The 19,663-nt window shown below is 36.1% G+C and overlaps 1 protein-coding gene across 1 annotated transcript; it reads left to right on the top strand.

Annotated features, from left to right (window-relative positions):
- The first annotated feature begins 3,918 nt into the window (after positions 1-3,918).
- LOC110457756 lies at positions 3,919-18,890 on the top strand. The gene is made up of 4 exons (XM_021509142.1): positions 3,919-3,992; positions 8,630-8,997; positions 11,871-11,943; positions 17,064-18,890. The coding sequence occupies exons 2-4, from the start codon at positions 8,630-8,632 to the stop codon at positions 17,700-17,702; spliced, it is 1,080 nt and encodes a 359-aa protein (XP_021364817.1). The 5' UTR covers positions 3,919-3,992; the 3' UTR covers positions 17,703-18,890.
- Positions 18,891-19,663: the final 773 nt, after the last annotated feature.

Here is a 19,663-nt window from a genome sequence, read left to right as displayed (position 1 = left end):
ACATCCAAAACATAATGTTTTAAGACTGTAGTATCGATATCAATGGGGTGAGGAACACCCTTTTGTCATGTGATTCTCAAGGGATCACGTGACATCGCCCCAAAGCAATCGCATCCGTTCTGTTGTTGAAAAAATGTCTTGAAAATTCAGACAAAAACTGCAAGGTAAGCACATTTACGTTGAATGTCGCGGTTTAGACATAAAATCGAACTATCAATGTCATTTAAACTGTTAAAGCGATGTTTTGTATCCACGTGTATATTTTACATAAATTGGATAAATGTTGTCATTACTGACAAACCTAGATTAGTAGCTTTATCCCTGTAACTGCTGCCATTGCGCTGTTGTGTTTGAATGATCGGTATGGTGGCCCCGCAAGCGTTTCAGAGAAGTTGTTTTTTATTACCTGAAAATTGTAAAGGAACCCTGATGAATAAATGGGTTTCTGTCGAAAGGAAGCGTTTCGGCAACATAAAATGTCAGATGATAATTAAAGTGAGAACTAGATAGCAAACAGGTGAAATGGTAGGAGTATTTCAGAATGATAAACAGTAACAAGTATAATATCCAAAGTGACACAGTCAGGCAGATGAAAGTTCTACTGCCTGTTTCTATTCCGTCTTTGCGTATTGCAGAGTTATCTTCTCTTGGGAGCAGGTATTGATTGTTACGTCACTTGTTTGTGAGAGTAACGTCATCAATTTTTGAGAAAACGACGTAATTTTCTCACACAAACCAATGACGTAACAATCAATACCTGCTCCCAAGAGAAGATAACTCTGCAATACGCAAAGACGGAATAAGCTACATTTCCTTTGCAAACCATAGATTCCTATTGAAAGTGAGAATACAAGATTACTAAAGCATACTAAATTTAAAGAAATGTATTTAACTCGTCTAGATACGAAACTATCGGTGATCAAGTCCACCTCGTGGTAGAAAACGATTTACGCTTGGCGTTTTGGATGAATCACAGCTCTAGTTAATTAACTCATTTGCCCCTGAAACTTTTAAAATAAACTATTTCAACGTTTGAATTGGAAAAGTTCAAATGTGTCTTCAGGGGGGAATTAGTTAAAGCCGAATGTAGATTGTATATACATGTAATAATTGAACTTTCATTAAATTTTAACGTTTTGCCTCTGACGTTACTCTGTCAAAATACCACCGATTTTTCCTAATCGGACAACTACAATCAACTATCCTAACACGTTTCTGCCTTACATTAGTATCACTTCTTTCTTTGTCAGTTCGCGTGTAATGACGGACACCTCGAGATTTTATATATGTCGAGTGCTACGTGTTTGTTGTCGTCACAGGCCGTCATGATTCTCATTCCCTGTTCAGGGTAACTGAGGCAAAGAAAGACTGTATCAACCCTTCTTACTCTTATTACAGAACTACTTAACATTTTATACTCTATAGGAAAATTAATAATTAATAGGAAATAGTTTAAATGTTTCGTGAATCTGGGGTCATATCGTATCACACTGGTTATAAGGCAGAGGAGGAGTCAAAACATTAGTTATATAGTTAATTACTGACCCCCTTTATAACTGATGAAGGTCATTTACTAAATAACCAAATTATTGCATCAAGGACACTCAAGAGCGGTTTAGTGGAAATATATACAAGTCCTGACAATATATGCCTTATTATTTTATGCTGTGCTGCATAGTCAGTCTAAGCATGCTTGACAGCGGGTTTATTTACTCTTTGAAATGACCTACTGACAATTTACGTTTTATCGTCTGCCTAACTGCTCAGTCTCTGTCTTTTAAACGCTTGAAAACAGCGATTGTGATATGGCCTCCCTTGTTCTTCAATTTTGCACCCAGTAACATAGGGGAGGCATATCATCTTAAATTACGTAACAGTTAATAATGAAGCGGAAATTAGCCGATGTTGGAATCTCAGATGAAATTATTTTTTTGTCAGTTTTGATATGACGGACATAGGCGCCGCCATGTTGCCCTTGTACCTCCAAAGAAAATTAAAGGATCACCACGTAAATTTCTGGACGTTCTTGTCCTAAGTTGATAAAGGTATAATATCTGTAGAAATACAATGCTAATAATAAATTTGATATCTTATTTATTTGACAAATCGGCTGATTTTAAGGTTTATCGACGCTGTAGATCAACATAGTCTTTCGTACACCACTGACGATGACTGAGGAGCGCAAGATAAACACTTGAACTATGCAACATCCTTTAATTCCTCAGCACTCTTCCTGAATTCGGCGATTAAAAGAAAAAAATACCAATAAAGACATAAAACAAAAAAAGTCATTGCAGATTATACGATATGATTTCAGAATATTAACTTATGGCTGCCTTAATATTGCCATAAACATATGCTTGGCAGAGATAGTTGTAGCTCCGTAGCCCAGTCATAAGAGTTATCTATTTTATTCCCCGACTTAATTCTCCCGTTACTGAAGTGGATGGCTTGTTACAAAGCAATGTAATGTGGTCCTAATGCCCCTTCTCCTGCCGTGACTTGACAGTAACGATATATCATAGGCCATTGATTTCGGGAAATAGTGTGGATTTTTTAAACTGTCTGACAAAGTGACGGATTCTGGTGCATTGACGCAATGGTATGCATTACGCTACTTCAAAGTCTGCAAAATAATGACGCATAACTCAACGGTTTGCATTAGCTTATGGGGGTAATCTTCTTGTGTGACAGAGGTACAATGTAGGTCCTGTTGTAATTTCCCGGGTATTTACATCTGTATAAGGGTTTCTTGTTTCTCGTGCTATCGAGTGGCGCAGTGGTTAGGGCATCCGTCTGTCACAAAGACGAAGGCGTTCAATTTCTTCATCGGGAGTGAAAATGATCGAATCACCTCCTTTCAATCACGTGGGGTTTTCCCATGGTTACTCTATTTTCCTTTCAAATTTAGACACCATGCTCACTTCCATACGGGCAAACAAGAGTGATTTATAAATGTCTACTTTTATAAATCTTTCATAATTATTATGAAATGAATAATGTTAAGTATTAAACTCGTTCTAGGATCAGCGTGCTAGATTCTGGGGCGCTACCCTTGTGGTAAGGATCACAATTATGAAAGGACATGGGTGAGGAGAAAAGTTTGATGCGTTTTGTGAGAATATTCACACGAGAGTAATGCCGGTGGAATTTATTCATGTAATTTCCCGGATATTGAGACACGGAGAGATCATATTCTCCATATCGACAAATCTATGAATATCTGGCCCTGCGTATGATTCAAGACTGGGATTCTTCGCCTCTTATGAATAAGCGCATTGACAACGGCATGACACTGGGTCACGGATGGAGGGCCAATTAATCATATTGTTGCATGACAATGTACTCCGTAACTGGCTAGATTAATTAGGCAATATGCTATCCGACTAGTTACTTCTATGATTTCTCCCCAGAGCCGCCGCAGCGACAGACCGACAGAGGGCAGCACTCGCGAGCCTCGATATCGGTGTCCACGGGACGGATGAGCCCCGACTACGTATACCCTAGGCTTGCCGAGTGCCCTCCCTCGACACATATATTATCAACGAATACGATAATTGTTTTTTAAATTATCTGAAATTTTTCAATGAGTATCCGAAAATACTGTTATCAGATAATGGAAAAATATATATCAACCATAGCCTCTCTTATATAGGACGCAAATATGTTGTAGAAGTTATATTTAAGTTTTATAAATATATCACTTTCATTATCTGTATCTATCTCAGAAAACTTGATCCAAAATCTAAACATTTAGTAGGCGTAGCTAGTCGAAGACGACAAACCGCTTAAGAAATATATTTAAGAAATAGGCCAAAATACTTGGAAAATAATTTCAAACATCTTCCTCTTAGGATAAACGACTTCTCAAGTAGACAAGGCGTTGTAGAATTTCTTCTTTACTTGCCCAGATAAACGTAGCTAGTGACACAGCGAGGATCTGGGTTTATGACCGTAATTTCGTCTCATTTCGTGCACGCTGCACTCTCAAAGTAAGCCCTACCGTCTTAGCGCAGTCGAATTGAGTAAGATCTGGATATGAAGCGGGTTTACATGATAAGTGGATAAAAAATCGGATCTTGTGAAGAATTTTGTTTCTTAATAATTCAACGTGTTTAAGCCAATGTGTGGTTTTGGATTTTATGGTTGAACGATAGATTTCTGAAATGGTTGTGATACAAGGAAACTTGTAAGTTTTATTCATGTGATAATCCTGTGTGTAAGTATACACGAATGGGGTTTTATATGGTTTGCATATGTCGTTGGAAGTAATTTAGAGATGATTCCTTCTAAGTATAATGGGAACTTGTTCTAAAAAATTAAATAACTTGATTAAGTTTCACAGAATTACTTGTAAAATAGCGGACATAATTGTACCACAGTTTAATTTGCTGCTAGTATTTTACAACATACATGACATTAATATTGCGAAGGTACCAGCGAAGATAATCATCGAACTGCTGATATCTCGTAATAGGGCAAATGTGGTTCTATCGCTTCAGGTTCCTGCAAACACCGGATAATCGATTATATAGAATTCCAATTCGTCTCCTTCTAGGCTACCAACATATTTTAAGGATAAAACACTAAGAAGCTATGAAACTTCGTTTTCAATAAGCCTTCATGTACTGTATGCTATTCGAAATCGACATGTTTTAATAATAATGTGTGTAAAAAAGGCTAGAAACTCAATCCTACAACTACCCACAGTAAAATATTGCAGACATTGCTTCTCAAATATTACGTATTGTATTTGAAGACGTAAAGGCCAGTGGCTAATTTAATAAACATGTTTTGCTCATTTCGACAGAATCTGTAGCTTGATTTCGTTTTCAGTTGTCTCGACAAACATTCCTAAGGTTTGAGCATACAAATGCCCTTATATAACACTAGACCCGCTACCCTCGGGAGCTCCCACAAATGTTTGCGCACGACTCTAGGAGGGTTCGCGGTCAATGGCAAAAGGTCGATAATTTAAGACCTCGGAGAGTATATGTTTACGTAGACCCTCCATTTGGGAGCCTGAGGACGACCAAAGTGTCCGTGGTCGATACACAGTTTAGCCTTGTTTCAATATATAATATTTTTCGTCAACTAGATCTATACCTCGTTAGCGAGTCATTGCGTTGTGGCTAGGGATATCATGTCATTGGTAATTTGGTTCTCAGCGACTCTAAGTACACAAGTTATGCTCCTTAATGAAGCCAATATATCTGTTATTCTATAACGACTGGTGTTGTTTCTCCTTCCGCTAAACCGACCTGACGGCGGCGCGCCAGTAGAAGAGAAACCATACGTCAGTCGTCTGCTATAACGAACACACTACACGTTCTGTCGTCTTATATATCATTAATAATAACCCATATTCACCTTAAGGTAAAATAGTTGAAGCCAATAAGGATGGTTAATACGTCTGCCGCCGTTTGAACCTTGCACAGATGACAAATCCTTCTAACAGTGTAAGGTTATCTTTACTGGGTGCGGTGAATAATACATGTCGTAGTTTGTACAATTCATTGTGTCTAATCAAAATTGTGCTTAATTCTGTCGTATATGTTGATACATTTATTAAAACTTGTTTCGTCCTTTTCTTAATGAACTGTTTGATGGTTTCGGTTCAGACAGTTGTTACTGTATACATACTGTTGTATAACAATTAAATGTTTGTATATCCGTAAAATATAATCAAGATTTTACAAGTCGATGGATCTTTGGTAAGATAGAACTCTCAGGTCCTTACCAAGTCCAGGCATCTTCAATGTTCGAGATATTCGGTTTCACAATCTGGAACTTTCAAATATTTTGTGAATCGTGCAAAATCTGCAAGATCTTTTTTCAATTTTGTACTTTAAAACTGTTAAAAGTCCTCAGTATCCTTAAATAGTCGAATTCTTCTTAACTATACAAATTTTTAGAGAACTTATGACATTCAAGTTCGTCTGAACTGTACAAGTTTGCTAGTCCCTTGGACATTGCGTACTTCTGAACTATACGAAGTATTTTATATGTAACAGGATTTATTATTATTGAATGACTCTGCTAGAAGTCGAACCCGGGACGTCTGGTTTACTAGTCTTACACTCGACCGAAAGAGGCAAAGGGAATTTCTCCCTAGCAGAGTCGGTAGGAAGCGGCTAGTATTTTACCAGGGTGACATATATTTGCACCGAGCCTAAATGGTCAGGTAGTTCTGTGTTAAGTCTGAAAAACCCTGAAGGAGATCTAGAGGATCTGTAACTCTCAGACAAACATTAACGGCCGAGCAATTATCAAATACACCTACATACACGTACTGTATGCAAATTACCAGAGCCAAGAATGATCTAAAAGTTTTTAATTTAACACAGGTTAAGAGAGAAGCTGGAGTAGTCAATATCTTATCAAAAATATAACCTTTTCCTCAGCAGCAACGTTCAGAAACATGTCGTGTTGAATTTTATTTATCCTAGGCGAAACTCGGAATATCCTCTGCGTTTACCGATCGCGATAACACCTCAAGAGGGAGAGTCGGTAGCAGTGTCTGTAATGGGCATGGCTCTCGTGTCCTGAAATATCACATTATCTTTAAGACAATTAGCACTACCGTGTCAGCAACAACGTGTAATGAACGACTTTTTGTGCACAAATGTGTTTTTAATGACATATTCAAAAATCGAATTTTAACGATTCATGAAGTTTTAGCGCGACTGTTATTGGGTATTTTTTCAAAAAAGTGATGCTTTTTGTCAAATCATTTTAAAATGGATTTGTTGCATTGTGAATGAAATGTAAGATATACGATGTACATACTGTATCAATATATTTGGTGTGCCAATAATTGTCTTCTTTTCGAATGACGAGCTAGCACGTAAACAGCGGTGTAGTGCACAGGGACCCGAGACTTTGTTACAGTTGAGCTATGCTTGGGCCTAAACTGATGTGTTCAGGGCTATATTAGATCAGTTCGGGACTTAAATAAACATTTGTTAGAATGCCATCCCGAATAATGGGATAAAGTTTATACTGTAACACTAATTGGGTGGCATACAGCACCAAGCTACATTTACTTGAAATGCGCTAGATCACAGGGACATGAAACGTTTGATACAGTTTCGCTATGCATGGGTCTGAGCTAATGTGTATTGACGTTTTAAGCGTTTAGATAAGCTTCTGGTGAAAAAACCAGCCCCCCCCCCCCACCAATGGTGGTCCAAACATAGCTAGCGGTCTAGTGCATACAAGTTGCTGTGACAACTGGTGCCATGGGCTGTACACTTCTAACACTTGAAGTCATTCAGATGGTTTCCACTTGTCTATTTGAAGAAGACTATCATTTGTAACTAATTAACAACATGTTTACCATGTTCTAGAGTTAGTCTCCTGTACGTATCCTTTCCGGAAACGCGCTCCTTGAAAAAAGATGTTTAACGGAAATGGACCGAGATTTTTTATTATCACTTCGGCCAAGTACATACTTAAGATGTTGATACATTTATGATAAATCCTACCCATTACCGGATTTAACTTAACCTTTCATAATTACATAGCAAAAACGCACCTAACGGTTTTGCCTGGCTTACAAGAAACACCAGAATTCAAGAACATCAGTCATTTGTCTGTACCTGAAATTGACATATTTCAGTTATACTCTTAAAATTAACTTAAAATGATAATACTGAATGAAACGTGTTCATCTTGTGGAATTCTTTCCTTGTCCGATAGAGTATTTATCACATAATATGCTGTTTTTGTGTGTGATAGAATTCATTCTTATTGAGAATTCTGAGTGATGTTTGTATCAGTAAGGAATGGTCTCACGATGACGAATTCTGATTACAAATCATGTTCATAGAGAACTTAAGGGAAGATACAATAGTAGATATATTCTACTGTAAGGGAGTGAATTACTTGTGAGTTTTGCTATAAACATGTTTTACTGGAGAGAAATAATTACCTCGCCTAGGTCTCGCGGGGTTAGTTATAAACATGTTTTACTGTAGAGAACGGTATTATTTAGCTCCCCCCGCCCCTCCCCCTCTCCGGGTTCGTTATAAACATGTTAAGTGCAGAGAACTAATTTCTGATGTCTCCTTTTGGTCTTTATAAACATATTTTACTGGAGAGAACTCATTACTTATCCCCCCTCCCTCCCCCCTTGCGTTCAATGTAAACATATTTTACTGTAAAGAACTAATTCCTGATGACCACTAGGTTTTTTAAAAACATGTTCACCGCAGTAAACCTTCTAATATCACCTATAATTCATTATAAACCCATTGTAACGCCTCCGTTCCTGGGGTTATTAACACATTTGACGGTAGAGAAATAAGTTCTGAGGTTGTTTTTCTCTATAGTGAACTCATTTTGCGGAATTTTTCCTGTATGTAGAATTAACGTATTTTTTACACTACTATAATGTAAAACCATAATTTCCATTGTTTGAGCATAATATCAATTGTAATCTAATTACCTCATATCGGTCATAATTATACCCATTATATCATGTAAATTATCGGATCTTGACGGAAGTATATATTATACAAATACAAATTAGTCACATAAACAAATGATATTAAAAAAATATAAACATTGTTTCGATTTATTGTAAATCCTTCTCTCTGTGGTGCTAATTATACTTTCTGTGTTGTAGATGGCCCACTGGCGACGCCTGATGGACGTATCAAGGCGGAGCATCTGTCGGAGGTGTGGCCTACCGGAGGCCCTACAGGATCCGTACAGACTCTGGGACACCCTTCCCTGTCCTCCACCATGGAACAAGGAGATCATCTTCTCCACGGAATGGAATCGGCGGCTCGGACTGGAGGAAGGTCTACGAATCATTTTCAGGATAGCAAGACGGTGCAACATCACCACACCGGATACACACCAACTTCCGGGGCGCGTGGCGGCGTCCATGATTCTGACGTCATGTGAAGTCGGATGTCGCAGTGCTGTAGTACTCACGTGCCTGATTCTCCTTATCGCTGGCGTCATCATAGTGGCTTACCTAATATACACGTAAGTATTCATATAAAAACACCCTATTACCCTACCTTCATTTAACCTACGTTGTATACATAACATATGAGAGTATCATATACTGGTCTGGGTTTAGTTCTTCGATAGGACGTTAACACTAATGGGGTCACCTGCCCGATACGTGGGTTTTCTCCGGGTACTCCGGTTTCCTCCAACATTAAGAACCCCCGCGGGCTAACATCCGGGCCAACATGAATGATTTTTATAAGTTGATATCATTTGTTTTATAATCATTGTAAAATAAACAAAAGTTTTTATTTATCATAGTGACCTACCTAGTAAAAGTATACACGGGCGTACCTCAACACATGCCACACTTTGCACATCACCAACCTTACAGAACACACACAATAACACCAAACACACACCCTTATTTTGAAGTCGAGGTGTAAAGACTAATTTAGCGCTAATAAAATATTAATGATCTTCAATTAACCTTAAATAATCTTCTTTTTTTGCCGTTCACACTTTTCGTCTAATTTGACAATTAACACCAGCAACTGTTAAAGGGGATATAACTCTAGTATGAATACAAACAATACCAGATTCGGTCGTCGTCTAATTCGACAATTAGCATCAGAAACTGTTAAAAGGGATATAACTCTAGTATGAATACAAACAATACCAGATTTGATCGACGGCAGATAACCCCTGTTTCCTAGAGATCACGTTTGAAATATTCTAACATTACTGGAAATTTCAAACTGCACCATTTTCAATTTGAATTAACGGGTATTTTTTTTTGTCAAGTTTCACATAATGGTAATGTCACTATGTAGAGATGATCTTATGAATATCTAAGCATTTTGATAAACTGTTGATTTTTTTGTAAAAAATTCCGAAAAATTGAATTCTTGTCAACTTTAACACTTTCACATTTTTTGAGTGTGTGGCATTGTTCAAAACAATTACAACAATAAAACACAATGGGGTTATATGACGGATAAACTTTCAAGTAATTTAGATACTGTTCATACTTTTAAGTACTTTTTGTAAGTTATACATTTAGAATAATATTTCAAAATGTATTAATCAAAATTGGGGTTAGTTGTATCTACATATATTTTGTTGACAAACAATCTGGAAGGATCTCTACTGTTTTTGTTGAGATAATGCAATATTATACATATAATTCTAATCTAAAAAACATTTAAACAACAAAGTTCCCAAAATGCCTTCCATATTATGAGAGACTGGTGAAATACATGTAACAATGTATTTCTGTTTTTTGGTATCTATGGAGAATTTGTTTGTTAAGTTAAGACTTTAGTATATTTTTTTTATAAGATAACGAGAAACATGCAATGGAACCTCTTGTATTCTGTTTTGGAATGCCTGACTTCATTTAGTATTTACTGAAGACAGATACAGAATTTATACAAGCCATACTAACTCGCATTATATGTTCAAGTTCACACGGGAAAGGGATGATGGATATGGGGGGTAAAACAGACATAATTGGAGAATCAAAGGGAAGGCAGCGGAAAAACATAATCAAAGAAAACGTGTTACAGCTATGTAGGAGTTGCTTCCCTTCTTACATGATGTACGTTAATGAGATACACGTATACGTGTCTCGAGTCTGAAACTGATATAGATAAAACGTTTATTCGTGCATAAATGCATATTAAAGCTTTCAAAATCTCTCTCAAGAATGAACATTTGGTATTATTTGATACATTTTACTGTTTTGTATACATGTAAATGTAACCTACAGTCCAGGTTATTATCCTTTTATTTATTTATTTATTTAATTTGTAAACCAGATTTTGCATTTGTCTATGCATCAACTTATTTTAAAGCTTAACAAATACGAAACTAATTTATCCAACTCACGCTGTCGACAGCTTTGACATTTCATCTTGATTTAATTATATTCTCAAAAACTCACGAGTTTGTCCGAAAACAATGCGCTATTTCAGCTGGAAGAAATTTATCACTTGTTGTTTTATTAGCATTAACATTTACTTTAACTAGTGAATACAAATATATATATGTATGTCAACGCCGTGAGGCTCAGAGCAATTGAGCAATTGAAACGATTGCTCCTCGGTAAGCTATTAGGCACGTCCTTGGCACTTCGACTCTCTGCGTCTGAGACGTCTAAATAGGGTCTCAAAATAATTACATAGATAGTGTTTATCTCGAAGCCGCTCCTGATGAAAATATTGGTTGACCGCGTCAAGCTAAAAAGGCAAGAAGACTGGATCCAAAATTATAATAAAATAAAGACCAAAGGGAGAGCCCCCTACGGGCAAATTCACTGTTCGTGAACAATCGGTAGACTAATCTTGTTCACGAAAATAGACATGCAGACATGTATGAAATGAAGTCGGCTATAGATTTTAATGTAAGTGACTTTTAACAACAAGTAAGGTTTCTTTGGTTCTATAAAACCGTGGGAGTAATTTGTCTGGTAACGAAAAGCACAAAGGAGCCAATTACTGGGTAAAAAACGTCTGCTTTAGGAGTCAGCGGTAACGAGGGTAGGACGTCCGGGGGTCGTGTCTCATATGAATACGTCCCGTAATTCCTCCTATCCCTGTCCTGGAAAACAAGTAGATACAAAAGTTCAGCAGGGGTCAATGTCTACACTGTAAGATGAACAACTGTATGCTGAAGGTCATATACCTTCACGAGAGTTTCCAAGCGTTCTCTTTAGGAATGTGTATTATATATTGAACCGGTTCCTTTCGAGTATGGATATGACCTCTTTTATAAACAGGGCTATTTCGACAAGTCTAGCATTATATACTATAGGTAACATACAATTGTATTAATTAGTGTAAGACAGATACAAACACATGTGTAGATATATCTATGTATCATTTGCTGCATGTTGTTTGCTTTAGATCGGAGCGCCACCGGAAGTTGACAATCGCTGGTAAAAAAGAGAAACGACACTGGAAGTCGGCGCCTCCGGAGGTAATGGTTCTAAGCCTCACCATGAATGCCCTTGACCTAATTACGTACACAAACAAGCCTCGACAAACTCCATATTTGACATTTCATTTCCTGAACTCGATGTAAAGCCCTTTGTAAAATTGATTTGCTAGAATACGCCATGTCGGAATGATTGAGCGGCCTGTCCCTAAGTAGCTCATCGTGTCCGTCAAATTCAGAAAGTCCACCTCGTGGAGGTTCCCCGTCACATCCAGAAGGCTCATCTGATCCCTTTACCCAATTTCAGAAACATTCATTGGTGTTTGTGAATGAGTGCTGGAGGGTACGGGAGATCCTAATTGTAGGTTAGACCTCATTAGCAGAGCGGATGTATCGGTTACCGATAAGACACATTGTATTCGATCAAAACAAAATACAGTGTTTTTTTTCTCACGAAAATTAAAAAATCAAATTACAATTCTAATTCTTAATTTTAGATAAAATCAGTAGTGCGTAAAACCTTAATAATTTGTATTCATCTTAATGTCTGAATGATTTAATAATACCACAATACTAATAAAAAATCTTAATTATTTATATTAATGGAGCACAGGACTTTTCGCGTGTTCTTTAAAGGAAATATGATGATTTTAGGTTTAGTCTGAGATAGAATTTCTTTCTTAGGAGCAAATAACATAAAATATTACAAAGGCAGGCATAATGCGGCATTACTTGTTCAGACCATAATTTAACTTAAGGTACATTGATGTTTTAAGAAATTAATATTTTTCCGAAATCAAACACAAAATCAGTGTTCACTATCACGTCACGGTCAAATAACACTATCACATAACACAGTCAAATAACACCATCACGTTACACTGTCAAATAACATTATCACGTTACACTGTCAAATAACATTATCACGTTACACTGACGAATAACACTATCACACACTGTCAAATAACATTCTCACGTAACACTGTCAAATAACAATAGCACGTAACACTGACGAATAACACTATCACGTGACACTGACAAATAACGTTATCACGTAACACTGTCAAATAACACTATCACACACTGTCAAATAACATTCTCACGTAACACCGTCAAATAACAATATCACGTAACACAGATAAATAACACAGTCACATAACACTGTCGAATAATACTATTAAATGCAATGTCAATCAACGCCATCACGTAACACTTCAAAATAACACTGTTTCATTCACTGGCAAATAATACTAACAAAGTCAAATGATGCTATCACGTACCACTTTAAAACAGCACTGTTTCATACACTGTCAAACAATACTCACAAGTAACACTGTCAAATAATATTATTAAATGCAATGTCAATCAACGGTAACATGTAACATTTTAAAATATCATTGTTTCATACACTGTCAATAATAGTATCACTTAGCACAGTCAAATAAAACTATCACGTAACACAGTCAAATAACACTATTAAATGCAATGTCAATCAACGCATTCACGTAACACTTAAAATTAACACTATTTCATACACTGTCAATAATACTATCACGTAACACGGTCAAATAATATTATCACGTAACATAATCAGATAACACTATCACGTAACACAGTTAAAAAACACTATCACGTAACACAGTCGAATAACACTATCACGTAACGTAACACTTTAAAATAACACTGTTTCATACACTGTTAATAATACTGTCGCGTAACACAGTCAAATAACACTATAACGTAACACAGTCAAATAACACTATCACGTTACACAGGTAAATAATACTATCACGTAAAACAGTCAAATAATACTATCACGTAACACGGTCAAATAATACTATCACGTAACACAATCAGATAACACTATCACGTAACACAGTTAAATAACACTATCACGTAACACAGTCAAATAACACTATCACGTAACACAATCAGATTACACTATCACGTAACACGGTCAAATAATACCATCACGTAACTCAATCAGATAACACTATCACATAACACAGTTAAATAACACTATCGCGTAACACAGTCAAATAACACGATCACGTAACGTAACACTTCAAAATAACACTGCTTCATACACTGTCAATAATACTATCACGTAAAACAGTCAAATATACTATCACGTAACGTGACACTTTAAAATAACACTGTTTCATACACTGTCAATCATACTGTCACGTAACATAGTCAAATAATACTATCATGTAACACAGTCAAATAATACTATCACGTAACGTAACACTTTAAAATAACACTGTTTCATACACTGTTAATAATACTGTCACGTAACATAGTCAAATAATACTATCATGTAACACAGTCAAATAATACTATCACGTAACACAGTCAAATCAAACTATCATGTAACACAGTGAAATAACACTATTAAATGCAATGTCAATCAACGCTTTCACGTAACACTTAAAAATAACACTATTTTATACACCGTTAATAATACTGTCACGTAACACAGTCAAATAACACTATAACGTAACACACTCAAATAACACTATCACGTAACAAAGTCAAATAATACTATCACGTAACACAGTCAAATAACACTATTAAATGCAATGTCAATAAACGCCATCACGTAACACTTCAAAATAACACTATCAAACACTGTCAAATAATATTATTAAATGCAATGTTAATCAACGGTAACATGTAACATTTTAAAATATCATTGTTTCATACACTGTCAATCATACTGTCACGTAACATAGCAGTGAAATCAAACTATCATGTAACACAGTGAAATAACGCTATTAAAGGCAATGTCAATCAACGCCATCACGTAACACTTCAAAATAACACTATCAAACACTGTCAAATAATATTATTAAATGCAATGTCAATCAACGCTTTCACGTAACACTTAAAAATATCACTGTTTCATACACTGTCAATAAATCTATCACGTAACACAGTCAAATCAAACTATCATGTAACACAGTGAAATAACGCTATTAAAGGCAATGTCAATCAACGCTTTCACGTAACACAGTCAAGTAATACTATCACGTAACGTAACTCTTTAAAATATCTATTGTTCATACACCGTTAATAATTCTGTCACGTAACACAGTCAAACAACACTTTCACGTCACACAGTCAAATAACACCATCACGTAACACAGTCAAGTAATACTATCACGTAACACAATCAGATAACACTATCACGTAACGTAACACTTTAAAATAACATTGTTTCATACACTGTCAATAATACTGTCACGTAACACAGTCAAACAACACTTTCACGTCACACAGTCAAATAACACTATAACGTAACAAACTCAAATAACACTATCACGTAACGTAGCACTTTAAAATAACATTGTTTCATACACTGTCAAACAATACTCACAAGTAACACTGTCAAATAACATTCTCACGTAACAACGTCAAATAGCTATATCACGTAACACTGTCAAATAATATTATTAAATGCAATGTTAATCAACGGTAACATGTAACATTTTAAAATATCATTGTTTCATACACTGTCAATAATACTGTCACGTACCACAGTCAAATACCCCCATACCGTAACACACTCAAATAACACTATCACGTAACAAAGTCAAATAATCCTATCACGTAACACAGTCGAATAATACTATCACGTATCACAGTCAAATAACACTATAACGTAACACACTCAAATAACACTATCACGCAACACAGTCAAATAACACCATCACGTAACACAGTCAAGTAATACTATCACGTAACACGGTCAAATAATACTATCAGGTAACACAGTCAAATAATGCCATCACGTAACACTTCAAAATAACCCTGTTTCATACACTGTCAATCATACTGTCACGTAACATAGCAGTGAAATCAAACTATCATGTAACACAGTGAAAGAACACTATTAAATGCAATGTCAATCAACGCTGTCACGTAACACTTTAAAATAACATTGTTTCATACCCTGTTAATAATACTGTCTCGTAACACAGTCAAATAAGACTATAACGTAACACACTCAAATAACGCTATCACGTAACAAAGTCAAATAATCCTATCACGTAACACAGTTAAAAAACACTATCACGTAACAAAGTCAAATAATCCTATCACGTAACACAGTTAAATAACACTATCACGTAACGTAGCACTTTAAAATAACATTGTTTCATACACTGTCAATCATACTGTCACGTAACATAGTCAAATAATACTATCATGTAACACAGTGAAATAACGCTATTAAAGGCAATGTCAATCAACGCTTACACGTAACACTTAAAAATATCACTGTTTCATACACTGTCAATAAATCTATCACGTAACACAGTTAAAAAACACTATCACATAACACAGTCAAATAACACACTATCACGTAACACAGCCAAATAACACTATCACGTTACACAGGTAAATAATACTATCACGTATCACAGTCAAATAACACTATCCCGCAACACAGTCAAATAACACTTTCACGTCACACAGTCAAATAACACTATAACGTAACACAGTCAAATAATACTATCATGTAACACAGTGAAATAACGCTATTAAAGGCAATGTCAATCAACGCTTTCACATAACACTTAAAAATAACACTATTTTATACACCGTTAATAATACTGTCACGTACCACAGTCAAATACCCCCATACCGTAACACACTCAAATAACGCTATCACGTAACAAAGTCAAATAATCCTATCACGTAACACAGTCAAGTAATACTATCACGTAACACGGTCAAATAACATTCTCACGTAACACCGTCAAATAGCAATATCACGTAACACGGTCAAATAATACTATCACGTATCACAGTCAAATAACACTATCACATAACACAGCCGAATAACACTATCACGTAACGTAGCACTTTAAAATAACATTGTTTCATACACTGTCAATAAATCTATCACGTAACACAGTCATCAATAATACTATCACGTAACACAGTCAAATAACACTTTCACGTCACACAGTCAAATAACACTATCACGCAACACAGTCAAATAACNCAAACGCTCTCTGATCGATCAAATCGCGACATCTGAGAAAACTTATTAGAGCTTTTACTAGGCAGCCCTTAGGTACGCTATATTGTGTGTATTGCTGTTGTTTTCGTTAATTACAACAGATCTCACATGAATCAATCTTCTACATTTGCAGAGGAAGGCAAACGATGACAGGAGCCAGGTGTCATTTGGGGGACAAACGGAAGTGAAGAACGACATTTGCAGACGAGAACTCTACGTGACGCTAGAGGGCGTTGGAGGGTCGCCGCCTACAGGAGAAAATGTTAGGTTCATGCACCACTGCCAGTTAAATACTTATGGAAATTTACCGGACATTCCTGTGGCAGGGCATTCAAATCTAAATATAGCAATGAAAGGTCAAGGTCAAAGTGATGGAAATTCCCCGGAATCTCCAACAGTTGGCACTTTTAATCTTAACATGAAGAGTGGAGATCGTAGGGAGTCCTATGAACATTATTATGAAACCCTCGGTAGGAAATCGTCAGCAAAATCAAGCATCAGCGACGACTATAAAACGTTTCGAGACAGCAGTGTGAAACTGGAAACTCCCTCAGTGGATGACGCACGGACTAATGGCGAAGACAAGTCGCCTGTAGATCATCTGTATGAAACCCTTTCCTTACGTAACGGTCTTAGGTGCAACCTGGACTTTCCTTCGTGTGGCAAAAGCGTGGACACGCCACTAGCGGGAAATGTTGTAAGGCGATGGGAGTACCAAGCCACGCTTAATCGTAAAGCTCGAGTAAAGTGGACGGACGCCCTCGAAGGGTGAAATACGACTACAAAGATTTACTTTATTTAAGTGTCTGTTAATTTTTAATATACAGGGTATGTCTGAATGTATTTAATATGGACGCGCTCATAATGATTTAGTTTACCGAACTTATGGAAGTGTGACCACTAATGAATGTGTTTTTAACAATATGAATCCACTTACAGATTAAAGAACAAATGCTGAATGCTGTGAATCAAATATTGATTTGCGGAAAATGATGTAATGAATGAGTCAAAGTGATTAACATATTAAGTTATTTAACTGATTTATCATGAAGAAACTGAAACGTTATACAGTTTGTTGGTTTTCGTTTGAGATTGTGACGTCATATAGGTTGTCAGTTGTAATTGGAACCCTTAGTACACATTTAAGAGGTACTTATGTTTTACCTTGCTAAAGATTTTCTTTTATAAAATATGATATTGGTACAAAAATATTTAATATATATCAGTATTGCTATTTATAAATGACTTGCTCTATATACATCACTGTAAGTAAGTCCTATTTCTTAAGCCCTCAAATTTCACGTTAATTCACAAAGAGAAAAACCTTGAAATTTGTATTTCTCCCCAGTATGTTTTCAGGCTTAAGTAAAAAGACATATAACAGTTGGTGTTTCATTCACGAAATGAAATCATCGTTAAAAAAATATTTACGAAAAATATCTGAAAATAGAGAATAACGAAGCAATCATATTAACAGATATTCCCATACTTTACTGTTGATCAAAATACGAATGTACACGCATCTCTTTGCTATTACAACAAGACTAAGACAAGTGGTGAAACATAGAATGTATGTAAGGTTAGAAGTAGCACCCGTTTTTCTTTAGATGAGAAGCGCATAAGCCATGCAGACGTACAGAGACAGAGGTATCATGGGTGTCGGCTATGCATGATTGGCAGGTTACGTGTGATCTGACTGGTTTTACAATATGAAGAGAGATGGGTTTCGTATGATTGAAGACACTGCCTATGTAACGATCTTAATAAATATATATATAAATATACATAAAACATAAATTATCATGTGTCCATTTCAGTAACATTCCGTAACTTATATTGGCCTACTATAACTGGCATGTGTGTATTCCGTCTGCGTATTGCAGAGTCATCTTCTCTTGGGAGCAGGTATTGACTGTTACGTCACTTGTTTGTGAGAATGACGTCATCAATTTTTGAGAAAACGACGTAATTTTCTCACACAGACCAATGACGTAACAATCAATACCTGCTCCCAAGAGAAGATAACTCTGCAATAAGCAAAGACGGAATAGAAGAGCTACTTACGATATGGAGTTACCTCCCCTGTGACAATATATAATTTTACACTGTTACAGGGCGGTGATGTATAACAAAATGTCATGAGCTAGCAAACCATCATAAACTCCCTGCATGCTTTTAGTTCTATCGATGATAAGACGACAGTAGGCGGCTTATATGCCATTTTCTATTGTATATGATATTCTGGATGTAAGAGTAATACCCATGATTCATATTTAGTAGCCATTAGTTGATATATGATCCCATGTCTCATATATATGTATACACAACGACAAATTAAACTTCCTTTCATACAGCTCCGGCGGTGTTTTGTCTTCATCTATAAAATGTCATGTAGAAAACCACGACAGGCTTTATGGTGAATTTTATTATATACCTGAAGGTTATATGTAACTTTCTAATGAATTCCATCTACGTTCCGAAAGAATTTCACCCACTAAAACATGTAACACAACTATTTTTATAAATGGTAATCCCAGAATTCGGACAGAGTTAATTATTAAGGACATAACATGGAAACATGATTGATAACACCCATAAAATTCAAACTAGGAGGTAAAACAAATTAAATGTTAAAAGAAACTTTAAAGCTGACAGATAACTTGGAGGTAATTTATCAGAAACAGGCGCAGTATGAATGTTAAGATTTTCCGAGGAAAGAATTCCATTACTTCT

This window comes from Mizuhopecten yessoensis, unplaced genomic scaffold, assembly GCF_002113885.1.
Source record: "Mizuhopecten yessoensis strain PY_sf001 unplaced genomic scaffold, ASM211388v2 scaffold9309, whole genome shotgun sequence".
Lineage (NCBI taxonomy): Eukaryota > Metazoa > Mollusca > Bivalvia > Pectinida > Pectinidae > Mizuhopecten > Mizuhopecten yessoensis.
Note: the sequence above shows the minus strand (reverse complement) of the source record. Positions and strands in the feature narration are given on the sequence as shown.

Bases quoted from the DNA above. Each gene is read 5' to 3' on its own strand.
- LOC110457756 (XM_021509142.1), top strand. From the start codon at position 8,630: ATGGCCCACTGGCGACGCCTGATGGACGTATCAAGGCGGAGCATCTGT. The intron at 8,998-11,870 runs GTAAGTATTCAT...TGTTTGCTTTAG, and splicing joins GTGGCTTACCTAATATACAC to ATCGGAGCGCCACCGGAAGT. The intron at 11,944-17,063 runs GTAATGGTTCTA...CTACATTTGCAG, and splicing joins GGAAGTCGGCGCCTCCGGAG to AGGAAGGCAAACGATGACAG.